Source organism: Apteryx rowi, unplaced genomic scaffold (genome assembly GCF_003343035.1).
Source record: "Apteryx rowi isolate R43461 unplaced genomic scaffold, aptRow1 scaffold_2, whole genome shotgun sequence".
Taxonomy (NCBI): Eukaryota; Metazoa; Chordata; class Aves; order Apterygiformes; family Apterygidae; genus Apteryx; species Apteryx rowi.
In genome coordinates, this window is record NW_020448307.1 from 1,974,150 (window position 1) to 1,996,813 (window position 22,664).

General features: G+C 38.8%; 1 protein-coding gene across 8 annotated transcripts in view; it reads left to right on the forward strand.

The window, feature by feature from the left end:
* AFF4 (AF4/FMR2 family member 4) overlaps nt 1-22,664 on the forward strand; it is a 58,966-nt gene that overhangs the window by 524 nt on the left and 35,778 nt on the right. For 6 of the 8 annotated variants that reach the window (XM_026063418.1, XM_026063411.1, XM_026063412.1 and 3 more), the window contains exon 2: nt 20,380-20,506. In XM_026063418.1, the coding sequence (XP_025919203.1) occupies nt 20,384-20,506 (123 nt within the window). In that variant the 5' untranslated portion in view covers nt 20,380-20,383. Of the gene's footprint in view, nt 1-270; nt 364-17,231; nt 17,387-20,379; nt 20,507-22,664 lie in introns of all 8 variants that reach the window. The other 2 variants (XM_026063417.1, XM_026063416.1) reach the window with 2 other exon arrangements.

Sequence of the window (22,664 nt, forward strand, 5' to 3'; positions counted from 1 at the left end):
GCAGTTCTGGAGTAACGTGCTGAGGCGAGCTGGCCGCCCCTGCGCGGATGGGTGTGTGTCCCGCCGTCCCCTCCCGTCTTCAGAAAGCGAAACCGAGGTGGCACCAGCTAAAATACGCGTTCGGGATGGTCCTCGGTGCTCGGGGTGGTTCCTGGTGCTGCTGCAGGCGGCGGGGGCAACGCGTTCCCTTCTCCTAGCTGTTGAGTTTAATCCTTTTCCACCAATTGACGTCAGGGCTTTGTTCCTTCCACTTTGCTCTCTGCGTTTTAGGCAGCGAGCTGCTCCTGGGATCAGGCAGCGCTGGCGGAGGCAGGCTCTGTTGCTTCGGTCGTATGAAATCGCTTTCTGTGGGTACTGCCAAAGGTCAGAAGAAGGGAGGCTTTCAGGGTTACTGAGGCACGGTTACATCCTTCTTTTAAATGAGTAGATGTTTGTTACGTAAATTATCCATGATGAGTATTGAAATGTATCTTGTAATCAAGAGAGCGGTCGCTTAATGTTTCTTGAGCAGAGAGTGACAAGCTTCCCTTTTCAGTGAACAAAAAAATGCCTTGAGACTTGTAATACAGATATATGTGCTTTCAGGTGCTGTCTTTCATTCACTTATTGAAATGAAAAGGTAGTTAATTTTATACTTTCAGGCCATACCTCAGGTATGGCCTGAAAAACTGATGTACTAATGAAGGAGAGTTCCACTTAGCAAGTCTGGGCTCCTTTATATAACAAGCCCGTCTCCATGGCTTAAGGTTTTGTTGGTCACTTACTTGTGAAGACTATGATGATTTTAAATGTTCACGCTTCCACTGATGTCAGTCAGACCTCCCCACTTGCTTCATTGTGAGCTGAACAGGCGCTTAACAGCGCTGGCAGTCTTTGAAACTGTTTTGTTCTGTTCAAGTGTCTAGTTTCATTCTTCACCATATTTTTCAAGTGTCTTCTAGTTATTGAGCTTCTCATGAGTATGCGTCTGGTTCCTTGCATTTCTTTAAAACTTCTGAATACTTCCCTTAAGTCACTGAAATGGATTGCTATACAGCCTGGGGGCGTTATTGTGAAATAGGGTCTGGTCAAGTGATTTGAAGGAGTGGTTTTAAACTTGATTTGTCATTTAGTATATTCTCTGATGAGAGCAACATTAGTAAAATCACAGTGCTACTGTTGTGTCTTTTGCCTCAGCAAGGTGCGATACCTATATGTGTGTACACACACACACAAGCCCTTAAAAGTATACGGGTTTTGTACTTGAGACATGCAATGGCTTGTAATGATAATCCTGCAGCTTTTGTTTTGTTTTTGTCATTAACAGGAAATAAATTTTTCCTATTAGGCATTATTAATTTGTTGGCTTTATTGACATATCAGTATTATTATTTGTTTATGACTTCCTAGCCACTATGCAATGTGTTCATGCCTTCATACAGGAGCAAATTCTCTCCTTTTGAACTGTTTGGCTAATCATAAAGAACACAGTAAATTTCAACTCCAGTCTCAGAAATGGTTTCAGGTTCCTAATGTTTCCTTTAAACATCTTTCCAGTTCTCATTTTCACTTTTCTCTTACGTCTTAAACATTGTAAGAGGGAGACTGAGTGCGTAGGGTAGGTGGGTTTTTTTTTTCCTCAGCAGTTTTGTACAAGAAACCATGCAACAAAAAAGTAAACGAAGAGATCACATTTACATGTAGTTTCCTTGTATTCTTCCCAGTTGTAGTGATCTGAACTTAACTGAACTTGAGAAAACTTTGTTGAAATATTACTTGGATATCTAGGTTTTCTTTTCAGAAAGCTAGAATGTATGCATGCTTCTGCATAGTTATTGCCCAACTATTTAATGAAAAAGTTGCTACGTAATTTTATCTGCAAAAGCTACACAGTTTGCATTTTGAGGATTTTGTAAATAAATATGTTGCAGCGGAAATCTGTACTGACTTCGCAGTTGGTAGATAAAAAGTTGGCATGTGTGCACTAGTTCCTTCTTCCTTTTCTAGCTCGTAGCTGCTGGCAAGGATGTTCTGCACTTTGTTTTCCACAGTGGTTGCTTCTGGATGTTAGATGTGGCTAGAGACATATATGGCTTGTGCACTACTGACTGAGGGAACAGTTTGCAACATCTTTTGGAGCAGACAGGGGACTCTGCGAGCAAATGATGGATGGTGAAACGCCTTCCCTATTCCATGTTTTCTGTGCTTGTGACAGTTGCCATAATTGCTTCTCTTCCCTCTGTTCTTGTCCTTTCTGCTCATCCTCTTGTTTTGTGTGTGGGTTTTTTTTTTTAATACGTTTACTACTCTTACTTTTTGCTCCAGATCAACAGAAAGCTACATTGTTGCGGTAGAAATATTAACGAGTGATATACATGTCTGAGCCTAGTCTTGAGAGTAAAGACATGAGATTAGTAGCTGCCCTATAGGTAGATTTTGGCATTGTCAAGGATACAAAAATGCCAGTATCTTTCCAGAGGCCACCTTTGTCAGCAGCAAAGTGTACATAGAGCTGGGAGGAAAGTTAGTCACACATATTTGGGGTCTACCTGTCTGAGGATGTGAAAATAAGCTTGAGGTTTTAGTGACTGTGAGGTTTCTTTTCTGCTGCAGTAATTGTCCTCAGCCACATAATTTCAGATCGTTACTCACATGTGGTTTGTTCTGCAGGCATGTTTCTTCTCTACTGTGTTACCGTAGTCTCGCAGGTACCTTCAGTGTAGACCAAGAAATAACTGAACCTGAGCCCACCTGTCTTCTATGTCATTTGATTTCAATGTCTTCCTTGGACTTTGTATCAGGAAAGAAGCAATGTCATCTTTGCTTAAGCAGAGAATATTCCAAGGTATGGTGAGATAGAGAGGCAATATGATGATGAAGGCCTGTCTGGAAATGAGTCAGGAAACTTTAACAGGTTACATGTAGTTAGAGCAGTGTAAAATGCATGTAAAATATATTGCTAACTGTATTAAAATAAGAAAATAACAAATTGCAGTCATAGAATTGCAAAACTAAAGATGAAAGAACTTATCTGGCAATTATTCTTCTCTTGCAAGATGGTTCCTTCTCTGCAGTTACTAATGACTAACAAGATGCTCTTAACCTTGTGAAATGATAGGGTTTCTGTCACTACTTAAGAAATATAACTGTACAGGCTAGTGCTTCTTTCTGTCATAAAGCTTTTCTCTTGAGTTTGGTCAGCCTGAGGTTTTTAAAGTAGTGCTGTTCTTATACGGTGTATTTTTCTCCTATGCTAGTCCAGGTTTATTCTCACTGTAGACACTTACTTTAACTAGATGTGCATATTTGTACGTGCTGCTGTTGAATTATGCTTTCCCATCTCTAATTGTATCTGTTCTCTGAAATAATAGTCTGATGTTGTCTATGACTTACAGAGGTGCCTAGCGCAGCACATAGCTGCATCATAGCAAGACTGACTTCCTTGGGTTTGTGCCAGCTTCGTACGTGCAGTCCAAAATTCCATTTTCCCATTTAGCTGTAATATCGTCTGCCTCATGCACTCGTGTCTGCTTTAGTGTCTACCACCTCCCCAGGCTCTCTAATTGTTACTACTTTCCGAATTTATTTCTCCAACTTTGTGTTTCAAACCTCCCTTTTCCCTAATGTAGTAAACTACGTTTTTCTTCCCAAGCGTATTGTAGTTCTTCAAGTTGTTATGTCTCTTGTTCTTACTTGATTCATTAATTATTTTGCTGATGAATGTAAAACCCAATTTATTAACTGACAGTAGTGTCAGGTACCAACAGAAAAATAGGATCTTTTTATGCTTGGTGCTGTACAAACACTGAATGATGGAAGTTCTTGCCCTGAAATCTTGAACTAATTTTCTCCTTTTAGCAGCTCACAAGGTGCAGCTTTGCCTGCACCTCTTCCTWTTGAGGTATTGTACCCAGTCCCGACAATACATCACTAAATACCTCACATCCCCTTTTATTAATCTCTGTTAAAGTTCATCTTATACTTTATTCATGTCATAACATTTATTGGTAACTTAAATACTGAATATGTTGCTTATCCATGTTTTATAATTATCCAAATATAGTGTACTCTTACTAATAGTGGAATCCTGTAATGGTCATGTTTTTCAGGCTGGATTTCTTTACCACCCCAAATTTCATACAGCTAGCAGTTGTGCTCCTCTGCAGCGGAACAGCAGTCTCTTGCTATTTGTTTTCATTATTGTTTTGGGGCTGTGAAGGCCAGACTTGCTAGAGAGCAGGCCAGAAGAATGGTGCTGTTCTCTTACGTGTTGATGCTGTGTTTCTTTTCCTTTAAAGAACTGATGTTTCCTCCGTTACTTGTGGTTTTCAAAAGTAGCTTTAAGATGCTTGTCCTTTGGGCTGGACTTTAAACTTTTCTTAGCTTTTAAATTTAGTGGCTTGTTAGTGGAGGGACAGAAGGGAATTACTGCAAATGTGTGTGCTCCCTTGTAAACTCTTAATAATAGATCTGTTATGATTGGAAAGGGTGTCAGGGAACATGCATTAAACCAAAGCGGATCCCTGAACTTCATGCTTTTAAAACTCGGTAACTTTTACTGTATATGGTGTTACAAGGGAGAAGGCATCCAGGTTTCAATACACTGTAACTTTGCAGTCGCTTGGAAACAGAACACTATAATTTCATCATACATCATTGGCATTGTTTGATGCCTACTCTAAGTGCTGTAAATGGTGATGGTCACTACTAACCTTTCTAATAGATGATGCTTTATTTACCTTTGTTATAATAAGCACCATGTTTCTTTTGCAGAATGGCCTTTTTTAGTAATCAGGTGTCATCTACTGGAGCAATACTTGGCTCTTTCTAAATTAATGAAAATGAGAAATGGACACTGAAACATGTTTCTTGATCTCTGAGTGACTTCTTCCTATGCGCTGCAATTAGCAGGATAGCTATGTCTGCATTTCAGGCAGAAATAACTTGTAGCTACCTAAACCTGTGCTGTTTGATACCTGTTGCAATTATGAACCAGTCATCAGCCATGTCTTAGGCCTCCGTTTTTCCCAGTCTCACCACTTCCACCCTTACACTGTCTGGATCCTGACTCCTCGTTCCCTGCCACAGCTTTTGCTGATCGTCCTGCAGTCAGTCCCTGTCCTCTTGCCTTGTCCGTGCTAGTCCACGTGCATCGTCTCCTGCTGTCCTTTGGTCACTGCGACGTGACCATCGTTTATGACACTTTCTCCAATTCAGGTGTTTCTGAACAGGCTGAGACCTGGAAGTGCTGGGGAGGTTCTGTGCAGGAGCATCCTCAAGCACAGGATTCCTCCTGCAGCAGAGTGCTGGGCTGCTTTTATCTCTTCTCTCCGTCTGCTCACCCAGTGCTTTCTTTGCTTTTCAAAATGAGGAACGCTTCTGATTTTAAGAAAAAAATGATAATATATTTTTAGAACCAAACATTGGGAAAATAGCGTTACTAACTAATGGCCAGTTAAAAAGTACTCCTCAGACAGAAAAAACTGTTTAAACTTGTCCTTAGCTCGGGTTCTTAGATTTCACAGAGGTAAAATTTAAATTACTCAGTATTAGGTATCTTTCTTAACAGCTTTCATTCTTAAACCTGCTGAAATTTCAGATTGTTGAACACTGTCTCTCATTCCTGGTTTTTCACTCAAATGCACTAACTACTTTTTTTTGAGTTGAACTCTGATCGAGCTATGATGTGAGAAATGGCAGCGTGTTTCAAATGCAGAAGCCAATAATTAAATATGAGAACTGGGAAGTTGTTTGGTTGCTCTTGTAGCTGCATACGGCGTATAGATACTGAGGTCAAAGGCACCTACCCATAGGCAGACGCATACTCGTAGATAAACGTACAAACATCCTAAAGCCATATAAGGCAATGTTAGTTCAGCTGGTCCTCCAGCATCAGAAAATCTGGAAATGAGTTGTGATAGCTTTATTTACCGTAGCAGACATTTATATTGGGTGCTTTTTTCCCCCTTTTGTTTTAGGGCTGCATGGAGGAAATAGGAACAGTCAGAAAATGTAGAAAGCACTTTCCTTAGTGTTAGTGTGATCCTGTTGCAAGTGTCTGTTTTAAATGAATAATTAGTATTTATATTGATAGTCTGGAATATTTTTATATAAATATATGCTTCAAAATACTGAATATATGCTTCAAGATGTGTGACCATGTATACTAACATTACTATAAATGCTCAATAGCTGGCTGTAATTGTCCTCCTCTCATTGCACATTCACATATATTTTTTGTTTCTGCATTTAATTTCTAAAAGATGTTAGAGATTTCAGTGATGAAAGTGCTTAAATGGTTTTAATCAGGCTTTAATGTGCACAAATAATTAAAGCAAGTAGGATGAGGAGATAAGAGTCTACGCTTTTCTTTACATAGTTCGGCTGAAGAACAATTAATAGAGAATCTTTTCTATAGGGGAGGGTAAAACAAACCAAAAAAGCCACAGCAAATTGGGAATTCAGTTTTTGTGTAATGTTATGTATTTTGAGGATAGGGGAGTATAGGCCATAGTTATATGAAAAAGTCAGAAGAATCTGCTGATCTCRTTTACCGGTGTCCCATTACTATTAGCATAAATGTTTTCTTATTTAAAGATAATTAAAAAATTGCTTGGTCAGAGTCCAAATGTGAAAAACTGAGCCATGAAGGTGAGAATTTCAGAAAAATTGAGTATGAAAAAATGACTTAAAGGACTTAATGGAGAAACGCTTTGTAAATTTAATTTAGTAAGTAGTACTGTGTTCTGGCATAAATAAAAGTAGTAACTTAGTGGAAGTTGCTATGACTGAAAAAGGCTTGGATTTTGTAAAGCTGTCTTTAGATTTTTATTCTTGTAACTTTAAGGGACTTGAAATACAAAGATCGGACAAAATAGTCTGTTTTACCTTCTCTCTTCAATTTTTTTATATGCTGGGTGGTCCTGTATGAAAAAGAGCTTGCTGATGTTTTGTGTGTGTGTGTTTGTTTGGGGTGGTTTTTTTGTTTGCTTTATGGGGGCTGATGGTGGGGAAGGTTTTTTTGTTTGTTTCTTTTAGATTTACCATTAAAGCTTCCGGTGGGTGCCTGGGTTGTATTTGCGCGGCTGTTGCTGATGGTAGCAATGATCCACGCTGATTGCAAGTGCAAAGCACTATGGCGCTATTCCTGGTTTGGTATTGTTTCAAATGGACTGGTGAAATTTTGCAACCACTATGTTTAGTTATGTTCTTACGCTGCTGATAGAATAAATTAGCACCATATTAAAACATTGATCTAACATGGTGAAAACTGTAGTGTAGATAGCCTCTAAAAGATAGAGGGTAAAAAGGCTTTTCTGAGAGCAGTGGTTACTTCTCCTGTAATATCAGCACCAGTTATGTTTAATGAGGGAAAAAATGCAAGTAAGGAGTTTCTACTGTGACGCGTTCTTGGGCGATAATTAACAGAAATATGTTTTACTGGGAGAGAGTCTTAACAAGTAGTCTTCAGCTTAAATTAGTATATCACTAATAAGCCCCTAAGAAAAGACTTTTCTTGTTTCCTTTTTCTCCAGGTCCCTCTAATTGTTTTCTTGATTAAAAAAAAAAAAAAAAAGTTGCATTCTTCTATGGGCAAATGAAGCAAGATCCACACTGAATTGACATTTAAAGATGCTTTCACAGGGTCCTCTTCACCTGCCTAATTGGCCCAAATAATCTGTGGTGGTGTTTTTTGGATAAATCCTATTTCCACTTTTTTGCTGACAGAGATGTGTGTATGGGGGAACAAGCAGATTTTCTTATTAGCATGGATTTATTCAAAGGAGTGTTAAAATACTTCTTTCAGTCATGATTTACTGACAAACTGAAAAACTACTGGTGGTCAAAAATTACTCTTAATATGGGTTTCACTTTAAGAGAAGATAAGTAGAAAATTTGGATCTCATTGGCCGGTATAATGAGGGAGCTTCTCACTAGCCGGAATGTTACTTTATTTATGCAGTTTATGTTAATCCGTTGTACTACTTAAAAATAATCACTTTAAAATATTAAGTGGTGAATCTTGCATTAAAAATGGCTAATCTTAACTTTTATCATACTGCTTTTGGATGATAAGTAGAATCCAATTAATCCACAAAAACAATTGAAAGCATCTRTTCTATGCCAGATGCCTAAGAAAGGCAAAACAGTTTAAGTGAACTGGTTTGTTTGTCCACCATGTCCTTCACGGTTTTAAAATACATACATTTGTCTCCTAGTTTTAGTTACAAGGAGAAAACTTTTTTAACCACTTCAGTGATCAGTTTTATCGTCAACATTGAAGGAATTAATACTTGGACTGAATAATTTGAAATGAAAGATGTAATATTTTCAACTAATGAAGGAGTCTGCTTTGTTAAACTCGCCGCGTAACGCTCTCAGCATTCTGTAACCCTCATTCATTCGCCTTGCTGCTAATCGGTACTGTTTGATCATCTTGCTTCTTAACACTTCAGCAGCAAAAATGCTACTTATGCACTTTAAAATAAATTGTAATAAACTTGCACCTAGTTCATAATCACTTCAGATTGTTTTCATGTGGTTCATTTTATAAAGTACGTTTCGGATCATTTTTCACTTCATTAAACTTTATATTCGCTGGCCACCTGCTAAAAGGAATTCTAGCCAAAGCCCCCCAGAGCTAGCATTACTCCGGGAGACGAAGCTGCGTGCCGGCGCGCGAGAGCTAGGTGGTGCCGGGATTATTACCTGGCGTGCAGAAACGTAGAGTCCCCATCCAGGGCTGCTTTGCCACGCTTGGAGCACCTCGATGCCGTGGTAATTAGTACTTAATTAAGCCAGGCTTTAATAGGGCTCCCCCCACTTTGCTTATTGCAGTATTTTGAAATCTTTGGGGAGGAGAAGCATTTCTTGTCATGTGATTTCTGTAGCCCTTGAAAGCAGTTTAACTGCTTTCATCTGTTAACTGATGCAGGTTCAAGCCCTGGAATAAACTGGCACTAGTGAAAGTGCCTGCATGGGCTCTGACTGGATGCTCTGAACTAACCTGTTGCATTAACTATTTTGAATTTCAGCTGAATTTTGGCAAGTTTTTTTTTTTTTTTTAAGGTTACTTGTGTTTTATTTCATACTGGAAAAAGTTTAACTTTTCTATTGGCAAGATTCATCGAGTCTCACTGATTTAAAACTGTATTCATTCAAGCATTGTAGTACTTGTCTGCTCGTAATTAAAGCTATAACAAGCTGACTTACAAATTGATTTATGTTGTATGTTGTTATGATTGTCTGTTTTGCAGTTTTCTTGTCTGTCAAGTATTTTGGCTCTGGTTAAAAATATGTTAAAAACAACAGTTCAAAACCAGCTTGTGCAATGCCTTTCCTAGTTTATCAAATGCAGAAGTTAAGCTTTCAGTCCGGGTAGAAGTTTACCTATGTTGTGTGGAAGATGCTTTAACTTTTTTTTTTTTATAATGTGATGCAACAGGAAGGGCTCCGAAGCGTCTGCAGATAGCGATACTCACGCCGCACGTCTGTGGCGTAGCTGTGTAGATCCCGAACATCAGATTGATACCAGACCTCCAGCGTTCAGGTGTCACGCTGAGCTGGTCCCCTGCCACAGGAGGAGTTGTGAGCTGGAGCGATTTGTAGCCAAATCATATTAGAGCTCTGGAGAGATGTTTTATGGCATATTCCTGGCTGTCCCGTCTAGGAAATGGGACACTTGTAAACGGAGCAGTAGTTTTTTTAGCAGCGTTCAGGTATGTCTGTCCAGTATTTCTTTTGTGGCTCTTTCTTCTGCGGCTTAAATGTGACAGGATTGTGAGCAGCATGGCAGCATTTTAAGGCCACATCCAGAAAGGTTGTTTAAAAGGTCACAGCATTAAGGAGCAGGGCCTTGTGCTGGCTCGTATCCTGAATTCAGAGTTGTCAGCCTCACACTGAAAATGGAGAGAAAAAAGACCATATATGAGACTTCTGGGTTTTTTGCTATAAATACTGAAGAGAAAGATAAGATATAGGGGATGGCAAAAAGCTATAAGAACTTTGAAAAAAATGTAAAACAAAAACAGGAAACCATACTGAGAGAGGCAAGGTGCGGAGGGAGCATTCTGCTGGTTCAGCAAGCTGCGGTGCCCCGGCGCGCGGGTGGGAGAGGCGGAGGCGGAGGGGCCCCGCGGCCGCGGGAAGGCGAAGCAGCCCGGCAGCCCGCCAGCAGCCTGCCTAAAGCTGCTCTAGGACCGGGATTTGATTAAAAGGGTTTGCATAGCTAAATTGATGTTTACCAACTGTGTTCCGGAAACACTTGATGCTGTGCTAAATGTTGTGATACTCGATGGTTGCAGAAATGTTGCTGTTTTTCTCAGTAATCTGCTAACAGGAATTGTAAAATAGAGAAATCATTAATGGGTAGTAAGAAAGGTTAAAACTTTCCAACTTTTTTTTTTTTAAACTAGTGTTTGTTTGGAAGCAGTGCAAGTCAAAGCTGTGGCTTTTCTGTTGAATTTCAGCTTAGCTCTGAAGATAGTTCTGGTCCCTTCCCATTTACTTACAAGATTTTTTGCTTTGCAAATCTTATAAACTCCTCTTCTCTAGTAGGTTTTTCCTAAGTTTAATAAGTATGCTTTCCTTATCTTCATTATGGTTAAATTTAAAAAGAAAGGTTTAAATTACATTATTGGAAAGTATCCCAAGTCTCAAAGTTACCATGTCATTCAAGTGTTAACAGCTGTTTTTAGACAGGCAGCAAGTGATAATGAATTTGGTAAACTTTTTGGATAGTAATTAGAGCTGAAAATTGGGAATGAGAATTAAAATTCCTATTCTCTGCCATTTTCTGGTAGTCCAAATTCTGGATTTTAAAAAGTCCATAAACTCATCCAGCTTTCAAAATTTAAAGCAATCTCCAACATCCTGGAAATACTATAATTGTTAGCAAAGATTGTTGGCTCTTACATGAGTTTAAGATGTTGCTTTCCAAAAGATACTTCCGTGCTGACATGCGCTCGGTTGGCTTTTTGATACTTCCCCTCACTGCCTTTGGTTGTTCTTATAACAGTCTGGAAGCAGAATTCACCTTGTTGTGCTACTCGGCTGTTAGTAGTTCTGTAGCATAGCTTGAATATTTTGCCCGTGTTTCTGAACAGGGTTAAATCATATAATGGTCAAGTTGCTCAGCGCTGGTTGGGCTGACGAGCTGCTGCCCAGYGTCCCTCTGCCCCGCGGAAGGGCGTCGTCTGTTAGAGCTATTCCCACTGAACTGTAGGAGAGGAGATGGATGTTTTTGTAGTTGCCTTTTTTTGAAGATGGGTGCACAAGTGCAGGGGGCTGGGAACCGTGGATAACTTCAAGTTTTTGCTGCTGGAACTTTAAGAGGAAGAGTGCGTCATCAGTCATAACCATATTTCTTGTCAACGGCTATAGACAAAGTCCACCTATAACACTGATGCAAAAAACCCACAGGCAATAATTTCATGAGTGTGTGGGTTTTTTTGTTTTGTTTTTTTGTTTAGGTTGCTTATTCCTGCTCTGTAATGCTGATATGACTGTTTTGGGGGCTGTGGAGTACATCCGATCATAAATTTGTCCGTGTTGAAAATAAGCCTGCCTCTGAAATATGTATTTTTAACCTGGCCAGATTTCCCTAATTGAGCTTGCTGCACGCCTCCACAAATGCCTCTCTGAGCCCAACCGTGCCAGTGGTGCAGGACAGGAATGAGCAGTTAGGGGTGGGAACTGCTCTGTGGCCTGCTGCCAAGGCAAAGGTGCTTGGAACCACACCCTTACTATACTTTAAATTAGAAAATTGCCCTTTGTTTTAGGTGCCCAGGGAAGTTGGGCACAGGATGTATTAATAGCCCCAAAATATTTAATTACCGAGACTTGTGAAGATGGATCAGATGCAAGTTATGTTTACAAAACAAGCTGTGTTTGAAAGGGCAAGGGGAAAAGGCAAAGATGCTGCTAGTATTTATACAGCTTCACCATGTGGAAGAGAACTTACTACTCCGAACAGTTACAAAAGAGCTAAGTGGCTTATACAGAAGCTCAATTTATTTTCTCAAACCCTGATGTGCATTTTAGTGCGCTATCCAGCAGAATGCATGACACTTGGTTACAATAGCAAGTTCAAGACAAATATGCCTTATGAGAAAGTGCAGACAGTTGATTTTTGCACAAAACTGGAGGAAATGGTGGTTAAGCATAGGTAATTAATTTGAAAAACTTGTTCCCCTCTTGGTTCTTCTGCAGTCCTGTTAAAATAGGAGAAGGATGTGGGCCTTCAAATAGACATGAATTTTCCCTTTTATTTTCCCTTTCCCTTGTAGTTGATGGGACTTGATTAGAACATTATATACTGTTTCAAGTCTCATACAGAACATACTTATCAGAGAGTTTCTGCAAAGTGAATCCCTTCTTAATGTTAATGCTATATGGAGTTCACAATACTCAAATATAATGATGCCTTTTATGAAAGTAAATTAATGTGAGGAAGTCAGAACTATAATAGCCAGATTAATGTTGGATGTCTGAATAACGATTGCTTAATAAAATTTAAACACCAATTGTCTTGGCTTCAAAGTTTAAACAGAAGAACATGTAGGCACAGGAATTCAGTTATTAAGTTTCTGCCCAATTAAACTGCAGAATATTGTTGGGAAACAGTAGTATAATATGCTTTGGTTAGCCTGTGTGGACATGAAAAAATTGCATGTAAAAACTGTATTCGTGGTGTTACATCTTTGCATTATGGAATATACTAGTGATCGAGAATTTGAAAGGATGAGAAGTATGTTTTAATACAAAATTGATTTGGGTTGAAGTATGCTGCATTGAGCTTTGTGCGAGAAACTAAACTGTGTTCTCAGTGGATAGCAAAATCTCCTGAAGTGTAAGACATGAGAAGCATAGCTTCAAATGATACTAAGAAGAATATCATTGGCTTGGTTAAGAAACCTTTTTATAGCCCTGAAGATAGTTTTAATATTGTAAGACAAAGCAAACAAAAATGCAAAAGCAAGGGAAGGCAGTGGTAAAATTCTGCCTCACTTACTGCAGAAATGAACTTTACTTTCCTCATCTGGCTCAGTCTCTGCTTATTGATACYAAGAGTATGTTGAGGCTTTGTCTTATCAGACTAGGAGTGCTGACTTGGAGTTGTGGTAGATGCAGAAAATGACAGTTTTTGTAGATGACGGCTTTGTTGTATCACAGTGTTCGGATTTTAGACATCCTCCTTTCCTTAGCGAGTCAGTCACATCGTTCTTGAGTCATTCCTCTCTAGGATCTGTGTCATCCCTGGATCCAGTTGCTTTGTGGCAGATAGAGGGACAGCTGATAGTTGAATAATCCCTTCCTCTGATGTTTGGGTCCACTGAGAGAGAAGAAGAGCAGGGAATTGTGCTATCGGTTACTAGATTTCCATATTTTTCTAGCCTTTTCTGTAGAGACAGGACAAAAAGGAGGGTCCCAAGCTGATGGCCTGTGAGCAGCTCTACTCTCTAGGGAGGAAAAAAAGCTGGGAACTTTGTTTCTGAGAGCCAGACAGATGTTGCCTCTACCAGTCCATAAATGGGCTAGAAAGGAGACAAATAGAACTGATAGCTTTAGGTCTGCTTTTTTTCAGAGGAGGTAGAGGGAAATTCCCCAGCGGTTCTTTGGGTCACAGCTACCAGCCTTGCAGAAGAGCCCGGGCAGTGCAGTGCAATCCGTTCACRGCTTTCCTCGCTGAACCAAGAAGGAGCTGCAGTCACTGCTTTATTTTTAGAGCTTGTCCTTGATAGTGACAAAAAATAAACTGATGCCAGTATAAGTTTAATCTGGGAGATTTCAGACATTTCCCCTACCCTGTAATACTTTTGCACAAAACTATGAAGACATTTTAAAGAATGGGTATTTTTGTATCGCTTAACTCTTGCATAAATTACATCAAGCTTGTCTTGCAACTTCTACTTGGATGTGAACAGTTTTAAGCTATTTCAGTAGTATGTTTTAGAAATGAACTTAAAACTCGATTTTAAATGAGCTGTATTGCAGCTGCAGAAGTTAGAAGTTTCCTCCTTAATTTGGCTTTTAAAATTCAGTTGCTGGGTGTTTACTTTTACCTTGGTCCAAATGTAAACCTTGCTTCTATATACTGAATCTTGTAGACAATGAATAATATACCAATTTCTCACCAGACCTTGTTTAATAAAACATGTTACGTGTATATAGCCTCGTTGGTTCTAAAGGGCCCCTAAATCCTTTTTCAGTAGTTAGTACTGAGTTACATMACTGTAATTCTTTTCATCCATCACTGAAGCGCGGTAGCTTCTTGAGTAAAACATGCTAGTGATTTGATACTTAGGTGATCTGATAAAAGTTTAGGGAATGAGTGGAGGAATCTAGATGATAAAACTAAAGAGTAGGTTGTAATTTCTTGCACCTTCATTTGACTGGGACGCTGGAATTAACAACCTGCTCTCACAAAAATTACAATGAAGTTTTGCTCGACTAACAGTGTTGAAGGATTTGTGTTCCATGTTTTGTCTAAGAAGTAGCAGCAAGTCCAGGCTTATTGCGCTTCGCTGGGGATTTCTGCAGTGTTTTGGAGCTGATTTGGAAGGAGAAGTGCCCTATAGCAAACTGCTAGCTYGTCTCTCCTTGGTAGTTCTCATCAAACATTAACCTGATTTTTTTTTTTTAAAGACTCTGCCACCCTTATAAGTACAGAAGTGTTAATCTCTATCTCTTATAGTACCTGATGATCTCACTGTTGAACTTGCAGAAGCAATCCCTGACATGGAGGATGGGATAGATGAACACTAGAAACATATTTTTATATTAATGGTGAAGCTCTAGTGTGTATTTTTATTTTGCATTACCATTAGCTCAGGCCTTCTAATGAACCTTGCAAGGAGGGATATCTTACTATTAGAGATGGAGTTGTGTTAAAAARCAAACAAACAAAACCCCCTACATTCTCATCAAAATATCTAAATGAGGTATGGCTCAAGCTTTCTTATGTTGAGGCACCTATGTGATCTTACTGTGTGAGTCTGCCCAACCATGGATTGATTGATACTGGGTTATAGTTTAAGAATGTTTTTGCTGTACCAGTCTTTACTTTTGTGAAGCAGATAAAGGTTGTAGTTGGAACCGTCCCAAAATAAATACCCCTCCCTCAACAAAGAATACAGTTACTATATTAATCAGAGCTGACAGAAAACTTCAGCCCTTATGTCAAAAGGTGTGAGGAAAAGAAATAAAACGGAATACTTCATTCTTTGGAGATTTTTTTTTCCTGTTTCGACACACACAAAAATATTATTTGAATTTTCTGTAAACTCTTCTTAGTTTTGTTGCTTATTTCAATGTGTTGTAAAACTTTGTGAAGGCTACTTTTGATTGTAGTACTTTTAGCAAGATCTAGAATAACTTAAGTATTTTAAGTGTTTTTCATCTCTCTACCAGTATATGCTAGCAGATTCAGTGTCCGGTTCTTAGAAATAGTGTTCCGTATTTGTGACATTGTGATTACCCATTAAACTTCACCTAGAGAAGCTTTTACAGTTTGTACTATTTTTGTGCAAAGCTGTTTCATTGTGGTAGGAAATGCTTTACATTTTTACTTGTTTTTACTTTTTGTTTTTTACTTTTTAAAATAGAAATCTAAAGTTAGAGACTTTCACTTTTGATAAATATTAAATATAGCTCTTGGCAACATCAGAGCATATTCTAATTTTGAGCATCGTTTTTTTCTTCTGTCGTGGGGTGATTATCTGTTTGTTTCTCCCTTCTTAACAACTATTATGTGGGTGCATTTGCATTAAAAGCTGACAGAGTAGCATTTTAGGATTGTGTTTGACTTGTGTCAGGTTTAGTATAGATGCCATAGTCAGTGCACAAGTTAGGAGAACAGGTAATCCCCTAAATGTTATTGACTTCCAACATGAATGACAAACATTTGAAATGAGTAACAGGAATCTTTGGGAAGGAATTAGATGGGGCATTGAGACAATTTCTGTGTATTTTTAAATGTCTTCTGAAAACACATCGTTCCTGATTATGGGCAAAATTTCCAGCTTTTTTTTTTCCTTTTTCTATGCGTGCTGGCAGTTGTCAGTGGTTCATGAAGCTGGGTGTGTCGTGCGTGAGGTGCTAGATATTGTATATTCTCTCTGAAGAGTGTTTATCATCCGCGGCCAAATGTTGTCAAACAAAATTTGTGTGTTTCATCACAGTCAATTAACCAGTACTGAATAAATGAACTGTTTGATTTCTCCTGCTTATGAAACCAATTCAGAAAAAAAAAAAGCCCTTGAGTTCAAATGAGTATGTCTTGAAGGAAGTCAGGGTGTTGCAAACATGCTTTGAAGATCCACTAATGCCTTGTTGAAAAGTCGTGGTTTTGGAATACTTCTAGACATGCTCTCCGTGGAGGATTACTTTGGCGGCTGTTCACCTYTGATGGTTGCCTTACGGTGTCTGAGAAGATTGAGCGATACTGCTCTTAGTGAGGGTGCTGGTGAACTTGTGCAAGGACAGTCTCTTTGATGCCTGATGCGGTTTAAGAGGGATGAGAAGAGTAGGCTGTTAATCCCACGCCTRTACCCTGGGATAGGCCGAGATATTCTTTTCTTTAACGGTGCTGCTAGCAGAACTTTGGATTTAYGGCACAAAACTGGGAACATGGTCCAAAAGCCTCATAAATGGGGTCTGTCCCGTACTACAGAGCTGAAAGAAGGGGAGGTGGGAAGCTACTGCAGCAGGTAGGCAGGAGTAGCACTACAATTTCACAATGCTGGTTATGAAATCCAAGATTATGATTGCTTGAGTGAACTCTGTGGCCAAAGCCATGCCCTCTTTGGACTAAGGATGGACAGAAATACCGAATAGGGTTTAATAAGAAGATGAAAATTATGTTTCTGGTATGGATGATTTGAGTGATGCTCGACTAATTCGTGTGTGAAATATATTTAGATCAGCAGTTAAAAACAATTTCTTTGATTAAAGAACAAACACAATGAATTTTGCACCACAAGTTTCTGTGAACTTCCTGCATGAATTTCCTTCTCGCTTCTTCAAGCTCTGCATTGAGCTGGAAAGGRGAGGCACGAGATCCGAATATACGGAGTCAGTTAGACGGTGAAATCACATACTGCGGGAATGATACAGAGTACGGCACGGCAAACCGTGTTCAGAAACAATGACTCAAGCCATCTAGAACTAGGCTTCCTAAAAATGGCAATATCACTCTGTGTTTTTGGCCTGTTTTCTAATTTCTTTTAATTTTTGAACTTTTCTTTCCCCAGATGTGGAAGTTAAGGTGACTTTGGTCCTTGCCGCGGGGGCATTAGTTTTGTCTCCCTTAGCCTGGCCCTGCTCCTCCTAGGAGTTCCCACTTTCGCTCAGGCCTCCAAGGACGAGGGAAAGGGAAGTTATAGCGGGATCCTGTTTATAGCAGCAGGTACAACTCAACAAGTTCTTCATCTTCCTCTTCCAGGCCTGGTGTTGCAGGGAGGGAGGGAGGAGCAGAGCAGAGTGCTGTCCTGCCGGCTGGGGCCGGGTGGCAGGAGGTCGGCTACGTGGAGCTGCTCCAGGCCCTTTTGTCTCGTGGGAGACGTGGTCACTCGGGCAGCGGGAGCGGGTGCTGCCGCCCCGCGACTCTGCCTGCTCGCCAGGACYGCAGCAGGCTGAGCCGGCGCAGCCAGGCCCACGAGGCAGCATGGTCCCGGAGCCGCTCGCCGCCGCGCGAGATGAGGCTGGTGTCACCTCTGCTTTGGAGTGGAAAAACCAAGGACGGGCAGAAAGCACTTAACTTTGATCACYGGTTTTCCCATTTAACAGTAGACTAAAAAATCATAACATGGTTATAATTACAAGTGGTCTGAAAACTTTGTTTTGTGATTTCCTTTAGGCCAAAGTTAGTTGGTAGCAATATTGATTTAGTAGACATGCCTTAGTGTCTTGCTTTTCAAAGTACTTCTGCTACTGGTTGTTCCTGAACGCAGGCAAATTCTGTTACGTTTCATGGCTGTGGAAGATAAGAATTTGGAAAGTTGTCTGAAGGACAGCGTTAGGAAGCCCACCAAACCACCAGCCTCTTGGCTTCATCTGTTTACATTTTTGATGCTGCCGTGATTTTAATAGCTTAGTACGCATTGTAGGAACATAAAATATCTCTGCTTAGAGATGTAGAAGATCAGATAGAAGCAAGTCTAATGTGGATCGCATTCAAACTGTTGACTCTAGTAACCTCCTCCCCCCCGTTCAGTTAAAATGAACCTGTGAAGATATTTGTCTCTTATACTGCACAAGGCTGGCAAGGAGTCGTAAAGAACACGATGAGCTGGTTTAATATTTCTGATGAGTAATTTGCATTGACCTGGCTGTTGGGGCCAGAGTAACTCAGGTTTTATTCCGGCTCTGATCTCTAGTGAGTTTTTACTTCAATGGTCATTTCGTGTGACAACGTTGTTACAAATGTTAATTGTTTATTTCTGTAGTCCAAAGAGTAGTAGTAAATATTGATAAAACTTTGGAAGATGATGCTTAGCTCTGTAAAAGCTAATAGAGATCTTTTTGTTAAYATTTAATCCTCTATTTATGAAATGTAAATGTAAAAATTTTAATTAAAATTATAAGCTTCTAAATGTATAGCTGTATATAATTGACTGTGTTGGCATATATACACAAATAAACTATTCTAAGATAGGTCAGAACACTTCTACTCCCTGCCTAATGTTTTGCCCTTAATAGTAAAATGGCATAGATTCATACTGCTGCAGGTGGTTTTAACTGATCAATATGTGCAATTAAATCTGATATTTGTGTCAGTGTTTAAATCCCATATTTATAAGAAATTGGGGTACTACCTGAAAAAGAATAAGTTTTTTTTAAGCCTTAAGCTTTTAAAAACAAGTTTACATTTTGCTGTTACAGTTAAAATGAGCTAGGAAGTTTGCTTGCCAGATTGCAGTGTACAAGTTCCTCTCTCAATAGGCAGAAATAATGTTCACTTGGAGTTACAATGGTTCAACTAATTTTAGCATAACAGGAGCAGAAAAAAGTCATTTTCACATATAAGTTAAAAGTTATATTCATAGGCTCGATATCAGTATCAAGTTGAATTATGCTAATGCATGTACCTTGTTTAGAATGCAAATACTGCAGGGAAATGCAACAACCTGTCTCCTTAAAAGAATCAAATATTTAAACTTATACTGGGGGTTTATTCTGGTTTTGGCATCCCCTTAAATTTCATTATACTCAGACTAGGAGACAAAATGAAGCCAAATGAATCAGAAATTGCAATAAAAGGTTAAAATAAATGATTTCAAGATGAGAAGGCTTACATTTAGGAAAATGAGTGATAGGTTGAAGTCTTATTTAGAATGGAATAGCTGCTTTTGCACAGCTTTCAAATTAATGCTTTAGCAAACATGCTGAAAATAATCAGGCAGTTGTCTAAAAACAAGAAATAATGACTTTCTGAGCAGATGGCTTTTTCAGTTCAGACTGCAAAGCATGTGAAAGGACATCTATTTCTTTTCTGAAAGCACCTACCATATTTTTTGCAGATCAGTAAGGCAAATGTATGAATCTCTTGACATGAAGTTAGCGCAACCTGATTTATTATCTTATTTTGCTTATTCCTGTAAGTCCCAATCTGAGCTTTATCAAGCTCAAATGGAATCTCTTCCAACACTTATTTTTTTTTCATTACATTTAATTTGACATATTGCTGCTAACTCAAGCAGCAAGACCAAAGTAAGGTTTGTAAGAGGGGTGTCATCCAGTTTCTTAATCCACGTTTTTCAGTAGGAGAACACTGTATGGTTTAAGGCAAAAAGTGCAATATTGCCCAAACTTCAGTGAAATACGGTTTTGAGTAAAATTTCATTTGGTAGTTAGGAAGACCTGGAAACAACATCAAAGCTTGAGGTTAGATTATGGTAGAGAAAGGGTGCCAAGAGAGGTGTATTAGAAACAAAAATAAAACGCAATTTAAAGTGTAAGTCACGTATTGAATAGGTAGAGGATAAGAGATTAAAATTGGGAACTTTGGGGGGGATATTGAGGGGGGAAAAAAAAGGATAATTTTAGAAGTGAATGGCAGATGGACTGCGTGGGTTGAAATAGCCTAATGATTCAAGCAGGTGAAATGATTTGAAATAGTTATTGGCCTGAGAACTTAGTGTGAATTTTTCAAAATTTTTTTTATCACTGCATAAACTGTCAGTAATAGAAACGGAAGCTGTCTGTAGATTGTGGGTTACAGCTGTTCTAGGTGCCAGAGGTTTTAAACGGGACAACCTTCTCAGTTTTGAAGAGGTATAGTCAGAACAAGATTCTTAACTGAAATCATTCTCTTGGCAAAACGGGTACGGTGGGCTAACTGTATGCTTTCATCCCTCCTCGTTTCCTTTCTGTGATCAAAAATCTTGTTTTTATTCGTAGCAACATGAACCGTGAAGACCGGAATGTGCTGCGTATGAAAGAAAGGGAAAGGCGAAATCAAGAAATTCAACAGGGTGAAGAAGCCTTTCCACCTAACTCTCCTCTCTTTGCTGAACCGTACAAAGTTGTGAGTTTATGCACTTTTTTACAAATTCAGTTTTTGTAGCAGAAATCATGTGCAAATTCATATTTTAAATGTATTTTTATATGAATTTTTTTAGAGCACAGCTCTTATGTCAACAAGTATTTAAGCAGGGCTTGAAAGTGAGGATGGACAGTTACTAACCAGTTCTATTAGCAGATATAAAATAATGCTTATGAAGGAGGGGCTGCTTTGAAGGGAGTAAGAAAAGGGACGATGAAACCTTATAATTTTTCTTCTGCCTTTGCTACAGTGGCTCAAAACACTTAAACTGTCAATTGTGTCATGGCAAATAGCTTTTTTTGGGTGCTTTAGCCTGCTGCTAAACCTTCTAACCTTCAGTCAATGTAATCCAGACCTGGGTAAGTCCAGAAATAGAATATTTAAATAGGTTAATTTTAAATGCTGAAATGCCTAATGTAGTGAAATTATCAGCTTTTTAGTATAGTCAGGTTCCTCTCAGTTTTAATTGGTGTGCCCATAGTTTTTATCTATTTGGTTTTTTGTTTGTTTGGAGTTGACTTTTTCAAATATGATCTCTTACAGTTTTAAACCTGTGCTAGGTTTCCTCCTAGATTTGATTTGCTAAACAGCACTGAAAAAATAAACTAACTCTGGGATAGCAAAATAAGGTACCGTTTAGGATTTTCATTATCTAGTTCAAAACTCCTGTTGAAAGCAAAGTCATTTCCTTATCACAATTTTGACTGGTTTTCAAGAAGTAAAACCTTAAGACTTTAGGACTTCTCTCCTGCAGGAAGAGAGGTATTTTTTTTGGTTCATGTCCTCCTGTCACTGTACTGTGCTTGTGCTGTGTCTGGTACTCAAATCCCACGTGTATGAAATTAAAGCTTGTTGGGATGCGTTGGTAGTGATACAGTAAACTTGATTTAGAAAACAGACTGCTTATAAGCAAGAACCCTTATAACTGCGTGGGCAACAAGAATTATACCAGTATAAGTATTAATTGAAAAAATTGYGCACCTAAGAGGAGTGGTTAAACTGACTTTATTTTACCATTAATTAAAACTTCTTAGGACTAATACATTATATATCAAAGAAATAGCCATAAACTTTGAGATGACAGTAGGCACGTACAATTTCTAAACCCACACGTCAAGCTTGTTGATACCTTATTTAAAGTACTGGTTGGTGCTGTTTCAGCTGTTCTTTGCCAACCTTAAGTGTACTGTATGGGATTACTACTTGGAAATCCCACTGAAACTTGGCTGGAGGTCTAGAATCTGGCACAGATAAATAAGTCAGTTTTCCTTGTCTAGAATAAGATGCAAAATGTAAGAAAATTACAAAACCAGATTCTTCAAAGTAATGTATCCATATATTTGAAGCCAGCTATAGTTCTCTACGTATGCCTGTCTCAAGGAAAAGAGAAAGTTTTGTCAGAGGGAAACGAAGTGTTGCATTATTATAGTTGGTTAGGGACATTTTGGTTGGTTAGTATGACTGTTTGACTGTAAGGATTTCAACCACAGGGATCTTCAGATCATTTTGTAATTAACTTTTTTGCTTATGGGACTATTTGCTTTTGCTTGTCTCCTTAGTATTCTAACTTATGGGACTAAAATCTGTATTTGATAATTTAAATTTTATTAACAGCTTTGTAATTTCAGAAGATAAATATTAACTGGACATTAGTAAAAGCAGTGAAATTAATTTGGCTTTCTGCAAGCTGTCAAAATAAATGTAGAATATTGCAAGTATTTCTTTTTCCTTGCCTTCTATGCCAGTAGGGATTTTGTCATTATTGTCTGAAGTTGGGTGTCCTCTGACTGTGCTAAGATGGTGGTGGTTAGGTGCTGTTTAAAGTAAGGATCTCTGTGTAAAGGATCTTGTACAATGTGAAATTGGGAGAATTATTTTGAAGGGACATGTATATAGAAGTACATTTGCAAAGTTGCATTTTATTTGTTAATGGTAGTTCTTTCACACAGTCCATAGTAATCTTTGATTAGTAGGTAATGTGGACTTTTTGTTTTGTTTGCTTGCTTGTCCTGACTTTTGATGGGTGCCAATATTTTAAGTAATGTTTTCCTATGAGGCTCTCTATTGTTTTAAATATGTCTGTGGGTATTTTTTGTCTTCCCAGATTGGAGAATGATTTTTTTTCTCAGATGCTTTGTAG